The following is a 7,566-nucleotide window of genomic DNA, read 5'->3' on the forward strand; positions in this document are numbered from 1 at the left end:
GTTTTTCCTCCCCACTGTCGCCAAGTGTTTGCTCAAGGGGGATTTGTTGGGTTTTCCCTATGTAATAATATTGATAACAGTAAGGTCTAGACCTTACTTTGTAAAGTGTCCTGAGATGACTTGTTGTGATTTGGCGCTATACAAATAAATTTGATTTGATTTGATAAACTGAATCCATCATTAATATTCAACACAGGTGGTCTGCTGTAAATGTTTGTTCCCGTTTACCGGAGCCTCTAAACCAGGGGTGTCAAACTGCAGTCCTCGAGGGCCGCTGTGCTGCCTCCCACCTTTGTGTCATCTGTCACAGCTCTGGGCATCTCTTCGGTTGTTTCATTTGACTCCGCCTCCTCCCTGCAGGATAAAACAAACACCTGTGTGAGCCTTCCCCTAAAGCAGCAGGATATCATGGTGCAGGTGATGTGAGGAACCAGAGTGGACCAAGAGGGGGCAACATTTACAGGAACAGTGGTGCTGGCAGCAGATGTTACCGTCCTAAACATGAGGAACACGTACAGCAGTTTCCTCCGCAGGAACACAGGGAAAACTCTCAGTTACTACAGGATCGCACGTCTTACAGGACTACAGCTCTGCTGCGTCACCATGTCAGGGCACTGAGCATTCATCACTGGGATATTCATTTATCTCCATTAGATACATAAAAAAAATTGGGAGCAGGTTTCTTCCTCAGGAAACACGTGAGGCCAGTCTCTTTCCAACAACCAGATCCACAGGCTGAGAACGGCGTCACTTTGTGCAAAGCCCCCCCCCCCCCACTACACAGTGAGCTTAATGATGACCAGTGTGTGTGTGTTCACCTTTGCCCTCGGTCCTCATGTGTGTCGTAGCTGATGTCGACATCACTACACACTGATGGACTGTTTCTATAGCGACGACCTCCGACCCTGAAGGCATCCATGGCATGACAGAGCTCTGCCTCCTCTACTCCAAACACCTTAGTGTAAAGCAGCTCGTACAGAAACGCTACACACACACACACACACACACACACACACACACACACACACCACAACTGTGTGAACAACAACTCATACAACACACAGACTCAATCTCTGATCCATACTCACACTGGCAGAGGGCAGCGGAGGTGGGATAACTCTTGGGGTAAATGATGTCATAGTGACCGTTGATGGAGCAACACAGTGTCACCTAGGCAACAGAGAAGGCTGACAGTCAGCACTGACCAATCACCTCAAAGTTTAAGGTCAAGTGAGCTGAGAAGTGACTTCAGGGTTTAGTTCAAGATCAATGTTTGCTCTGAACTTGAGCTCTCATACACATGACATTTCTTTGCCAATCAGCTCCCCTGCACCTGAGGACCATGTCTGTTAGCCAATGAAAAGAGAGCAGGTGTGTCATTGTTCCTGTTGCTTTTATTAGAACTACTGTTACTATAGCAGTTGCTGCAGCCATTTGTTTTATGTATGTTTTGAATTATTAGAAGCTAAAATGAGGCTCTGTTTTACAGACACTGCATGTCCAGGAATGTTCCTGTACAGGGACTCACTGTTCTACCTGACAGGGTCTAACCTACAAGCAGCCGGCCAGTGAGGCCCCTGAGGTGGTGAATGATCAGCTGATCAACACTGGATTCCCCCTGGAGCACAGTACCTATTTGTTCTGACTACTTGAGGCCAGTGTGTCTGCAGCATGTGATGTGTTGCTGGTTAACCAGTGGATTAACGACCCATGATGTTACCGTCAGCACTACGCTACCTGTGGGAATTAATTTCACTACTTTGGGACTGTATGTGGTCATGTGGGGGAAGATGCAGCGACCATCGGTTGGATTTACCGACCTTGGAGCTACTTTAAAGGAAGTGATGTTTCCACTCCTCGGTGGGACTTAACAGTGGCCTATCTATGGAGGAGACATCCGTATTAATTAGTGCCGCCATGGTTCGTCCACTTGTGACGACACCGGCAGCAGGATTTGTGTGCTTTTATGAACTATCATTGTTTTTAAGAAGAGGCTTTCTGGTTTTATGATTCTGAAACAATTAGATTATTTGGAGTTATGAGGAGTGCAGCGCTGATCTAGAAGTACCCAAGATGAAACGTTAAATGGCTGGAAACGAGTAAATGAGCAGCCACGGGTTCTGACTGTTTGCATTGTTCTTCCTCACCTTGTCCACAAAGTCATCCTCTGAGATCACAGTCGCTGGTTTCCCTGGGTAACGGTAGATCAGGAAGCAACGTCTAAACACACACAATAAACCATATTAAATGTTAGTTATTAAAATTATTGCTTTGCCCTTAAGGAGGTTACCCAAAGAAGTCACGTCCCGTAATCCTCCACCTAACACCTACTTCATAAAACTCTAAACCTACAATGAAAAATGGTCATGTTAAACAAATTCATTGATAAAATGAAAACAGCTGAGTCTCTTCCAACAAACATTTAATTTTATTTTCAGTGGTCAAACTATGCAGGAGTGTGCGCACCTGAGCTTTTCTCACCTGTACAACTGAGAGAGAGCCTTGATCTCCACCTGACCCACCGTCTCCTGAAAACACACATCCACCATTACACCTGTTCACAGGTAAAAGGCATTCACCTGTCAATGGACTGAAGGGTCAAAGTTCACAGCAGCTCACCTTTGGGTCCTCCAGACGCTCCAGGTATTTCTCAAACGACCCTTCAACAAACTGAAACAGAAAACGGATCTGAACTATAGGAGCCACTCGCCAGCCGGCTGGCAGATAAGTCTTATTCTCTCTTTTATGTGACATTTTAAATCAGAAGTGCTGCCACCACATCTGGCACTGGTACCTTCTGAGAGACGTGGGGGCACCAGTATGAAAAATTCATCTGGATCCCTGTACATATGCGTCACTTACACAGAATAATCAAAATCACTTAGAATTAGATCCATGTGCGATTATAAAATCATACATTGATCTAATTCCAGTTTAGCTTCTGAATTCCTGCTAAAGCCAGAGAACGACAACCATGAAGTATCCTGGTTGGTCCGTGTGTTTCAGGCCACAGGAGAGACATGCCAGTTGTTTAGTCCACACCAGAGCTGGACTGAAAGTGTTCACACCAGCACACATGAACCAAACTCACCAGGCTAACACACCAGAGTGGGATTTAACCAACAGGTGAGTGAAGCCCAGTGTTTGGACCTGATCTGTGAACAAGCTTCTGTAACACGAGGTCAGAAACAGAATCTGTGTTTAATAATTGGACACATCTATGCGATACCCAGTCTGATTAACAGGGACCAGTCGCTGGTTAGTTAGCTAGCAGGAGTCCCAGGTGTAAACTCACCGGTTCAAAGCTTGATTTGTTGGCTCTCATGAAGTTGGCGCAGTCCTGGCGGATCTTCTGATGGTAGTTCTGAGAGTAATACAGCTAAACACACACAACAACAACAACAACAACCAGTTTAAAAAGTCAGCTCAATGTTCAGTTCAGAGGATTTGGAACTGGCCGGACAGGACCAATCAGGACTAAAAGACCAGACTGACAACTCTAATGATCCATCACTGACTGACTTGCCTTTATCATTAACTAAATAATCATTATTAGGGCTACAATCAACAATTACTTAAATTATTGATTCTACCAATTATTTTTGCAGTTGATGATTTTGCTTATCAAAGTCAGAAAACAGTGGAAAATGACATCTGTAATTTCCCACAGCTTCAGATCTGCAGAAATATTTATATTTATATGATCAGATAAAAACAACAAATGTTTGGAACTGTTGCTTGAAATCTTTCTAATCAATTGTCTGTAAATTAATTTTTTGTCACGTGACTAATCGCTGTGCTCAGCTTAATGTGTCCCAATGCAGGCTGGAGGTTTTATTTAGGAAGTGTCACACTGGGACACGCACGTCGTCACGGTGACGCGCAGCCTCATAATGACACCTTGTCGTCAGTTTTTCTGTTTTCCACATTAGAACCGAAGACAAAACTATGAAGTAACACATGGAACTGCATCAAGCTAAATATAATGGATTCCTCAAATCACCGCCGTTTGTGTGGACGGCAGCTGCGCAGACCGTTGGCAACAAGCCGAGTCGCCCTGTGTGTCCTGGTCAGCCTGGTGCGTGTGCGCGGAGTCCCACACTACCCCTTGTCCCTCTCTGTACCCAAAGGCCAACCCGAGGACGTGCGAACATGAGACAGCGCCAACAGCTCAGAGTTGACCCCACTCTGACCCCAGACAGAGGTGGCGTCCATTAGTCTGCGGCCTCACAAACCCTCAGATCAGAGCCCACAGACACTTTCCAGGGATGCACACACACCTCAGCATCAGCTGCTCAGAGGACACTGTGTGGATCAGGCCTTCGTGGTCGAACTGCTGCAGGGAAACCGTGAGGAGGAGGAAGAAGAGAAACACTAGGACTGGACCTTAGACCAGAGGGAGTGTGGACCTTGGTCTGACGAGTCCAGATTAGAGGTTTTTACTGCATCTTTGTGAGACCAGAGAAGATGCTCTGGTGTGTGAAGCATAGAGGAGGAGCTGTGATGGTGTGGGGGGCCTAGTTGGAGCTTCATTCACAATTCAGGACACATCTAACCAGTACGGTCACACACCGTCCCATCCGGTCTGAGCTCAGGGCCCATCGCCTAAAACATGTCTGCTCCACACTTTGCTCTCTGCAACGCGCGTCACTTCACCTTTAATGTGAGAAAGACAGCAAAGCCACAGAGACGCTGTGTCCAGACTCTGGTGCTGTGACGAGTCGCGCCACAAGCCGCGAAACACTCTGTAGAGACAGGACTCGGATATCGAAGCAGGTCTGCTTATTGGTTCATCGTTTCAACCTTTGTCCCTCGCGTGTCACTGGACTTTAAGAAGCAGCCACAGTACCTGCTCGCTCTCAGCCTCACCTGGGGCTAACACCTGAACGCCACCGGCACCACCTGCTGCCCCCTGACCTGTTCCCCACTAGCTCAAACCTGTAGCCCGGCTCACCTGCTCTGACACGGCTCGGAACAGACTGGACGCGTCCCGGGCCACCATCTTCCTGTAAAGTCCCAGACTGGACAGGTACTCGTCCATGTTGACGAAGTACTTCTTCAGGCCTTTGTGCATCCCGCTCAGCTACCGACAGCGTCCACGGAAAACTCGGTACATACGGTAAGTCAGACCGGTTCCAACACACAGCACAAGCACCGCCGCCGCCCACAGGTGAGTTTAATCAGGTCTAATGAGCGCGTGAGGCCGCGCACCGCCGCTGAGGCGTTCACGGACCGACCGCGGCTCAGACATATCCATCTGTGTAGTCTGAAGTTTGTTTCCACAGAAAGGAGGATAAAATAAAAATGGATTTAAAACAAAATTAGATTTGTAAATAGTTATGCGAAAAAAGTATTCATCTTTGTGCTGCTCCTAAATGTACAGATCACATCTGTAACTGCCAATAATAAAATTCTGGAAAATATTTCATCACAACATCCATCCATCATCTATACTGCTTATTCTGAAGAGGATACGCTGAATTCAGAGGTGTGTCAATAGTTTTGTCCTCCCCAGCTACATACATGAGAGGGTCAGAATATTAGGAACACCATAAACTAAAGGATGGAAAACAATAAAAACAGCACCGAGAGAAATACAAAGTACACTTATGAAAATGAATGCAATCAGGAAATGTTTCACAATAAGAGTTTTAATTTCTTCAGTTGTTTCATTTATATACTTATTTTACAGAATTTGATAATGTGATTATTATTATAAGTTTATTTCTTGGTTTAATATTAAAGCTAAGACCACAATTTGACCCTGAACAGCTTGATACACCTCAGGGTGAACAGGTGTGTGAGTCACATGATGCAGTACTGTACAGCTGCAGTGGGGAATCGTCGGTTCCTCTCCGGTTTTTCTGTTGGAATCCAGACCCTTCAGCCACACATACTCATACAGAGCCACTGAGGAGATAACAGACAAAGCCATGAAGAAGAACATCGTGACTAGTGTGGGGAGCGGCAGACACTGGAACTCTGCCGAGTCCAGGTGTCAGCTGCTCATTAGCTAGATGTTTGCCTTTAAGTTGTAAAGGCAGTGCTGGAAAGTAACTCAGTACATTCAGCAATACCACTGTAATACCACAGTGTAAAAACACCTTGTTACAAGTAAAAGTCCTGTATTGACATGGTCACCTAAGTAAAAGTACAAAGTATTAGCATCAAAACATACTTAAAGTGCTAGAAGTAAAGTACCATTTAACATTAATGTATATCATCTGATTTGATTAGAACGACTGATGCATGGCTGTATTAATTACTTTTAATGTTGCAGCTGGTAAAGGTGGAGCTAGTTTCATGAGCTTATATGCTTACACTTTGAAGTATTTTATATACTGCTATGTAGCTGATGAATTTTCCACCGGAGGTCAATAAAGTCAGGTTTTCGTCTTAATTTGGTTCTGAAAAGTAGCTAAAATTATAAAATAAAAACTAGTAGAAAAAAGTACAATATTGGCCTCTGAAATGTAGTGAAGTCAAAGTATGGAGTAGAACAAATACAATGAAATACTTAAGTACAGATACATCAAAATTGTACTTAAATATAATACTTGAGTACATGTACTTAGCCACTGTTTGTACCCGAGTACTTCCATGTCCAGCTCCTTCATACTGTATGCTTTGTGACAAGGGTCAGCCATGTGTTTATGATACAGGAAATGTGGATTTAACATTTTTCTGTAGAGAGCGACGGTAAAATTTATATAATATTTAAGAAGAATTTTGTAATTTCTCTCCAAGTATATTGTGTTGTCCTACTGCAATGTAAAGTGGCTGCCATCTTACCATTTGGCTATTTTTGCTTTTGAATGCAGCAGTGTAGTTTAATACATCACATTTATCCATTGGTCATTTTTTTTATTCTTATGTGCATCTGAAAAGTAACCTGCAGTCAGAGAAATGTAGTGCAGTAAAAGTACTGCCTGCTTAATTGTAGTGGAACTGAAGTACACAGTAACAGATGATGGAAACACTCAAAGTACAGTAGTGCAGTAAATTTACTGCATTACTTGTGCTTACTGTGCTCATTATCAAGTGGTACCAGTACCCAGATCTCAGCTTCATCCGAGTGTGACCGAGACATTTGGTCGCATCACATCCATCATTAGTAACATCAGAAAAAACACCTGGACAGGTGCTGCAACATCTACCTCAGTAATGTTCATCTCCACGGCTCCTGTCCCGCCTTTGTCCAGCGCATGGAAGGCCTCTGGCAAGAACACAAACACCACAGAAGAAGTTGCACATGATTAATACATCCAGCTCCACTCGATCCACTACCACAACACTTCTTCTTCTACTTCTTCCGGCTGTTCCTGTTAGGGTTCGCCACAGCGAATCATCTGTTTCCACCTAACTCTATCCTCAGCATCCTCTACTCTCACCCCAATTAACTTCATGTCCTCTTTTAGCACATCCATATATCTCCTCTTTGGCCTTCCTCTTGACCTCTTCACTAAAGATACTGTCACTACAGTACATTCACTCAAAATACTGTCTGCAGTACTTTCACTGAAGGTACCATATGCAGTACTTTCACTGAAGGTACTATTACTACAG

At 44.5% G+C, this 7,566-nt stretch overlaps 2 protein-coding genes across 7 annotated transcripts in view; both read right to left on the reverse strand.

Moving 5' to 3' along the window:
- alg13 (ALG13 UDP-N-acetylglucosaminyltransferase subunit) overlaps window positions 1-5,181 on the reverse strand; it is a 22,368-nt gene extending 17,187 nt beyond the window's left edge. For both annotated transcript variants that reach the window (XM_020620310.1, XM_020620309.1), the window contains exons 1-8: window positions 4,955-5,181; window positions 3,296-3,379; window positions 2,620-2,670; window positions 2,482-2,528; window positions 2,148-2,220; window positions 1,089-1,170; window positions 819-984; window positions 291-354 (exon numbers count right to left, since the gene is read on the reverse strand). In XM_020620310.1, coding sequence (XP_020475966.1) covers window positions 291-354; window positions 819-984; window positions 1,089-1,170; window positions 2,148-2,220; window positions 2,482-2,528; window positions 2,620-2,670; window positions 3,296-3,379; window positions 4,955-5,074 — 687 coding nt within the window. In that variant the 5' untranslated portion in view covers window positions 5,075-5,181. The remainder of the gene's footprint in view (window positions 1-290; window positions 355-818; window positions 985-1,088; window positions 1,171-2,147; window positions 2,221-2,481; window positions 2,529-2,619; window positions 2,671-3,295; window positions 3,380-4,954) is intronic.
- A 482-nt stretch (window positions 5,182-5,663) lies between these two features.
- The window catches only part of LOC109971825 (calpain-1 catalytic subunit-like), a 25,245-nt gene continuing 23,342 nt past the window's right edge, over window positions 5,664-7,566 (reverse strand). For all 5 annotated transcript variants that reach the window (XM_020620316.1, XM_020620311.1, XM_020620313.1 and 2 more), the window contains 2 exons: window positions 7,158-7,216; window positions 5,664-5,910 (listed from right to left, as the gene is read on the reverse strand). In XM_020620316.1, coding sequence (XP_020475972.1) covers window positions 5,884-5,910; window positions 7,158-7,216 — 86 coding nt within the window. In that variant the 3' untranslated portion in view covers window positions 5,664-5,883. The remainder of the gene's footprint in view (window positions 5,911-7,157; window positions 7,217-7,566) is intronic.

This window comes from Monopterus albus, unplaced genomic scaffold (genome assembly GCF_001952655.1).
Source record: "Monopterus albus unplaced genomic scaffold, M_albus_1.0 scaffold235.1, whole genome shotgun sequence".
NCBI classification, from domain to species: Eukaryota; Metazoa; Chordata; class Actinopteri; order Synbranchiformes; family Synbranchidae; genus Monopterus; species Monopterus albus.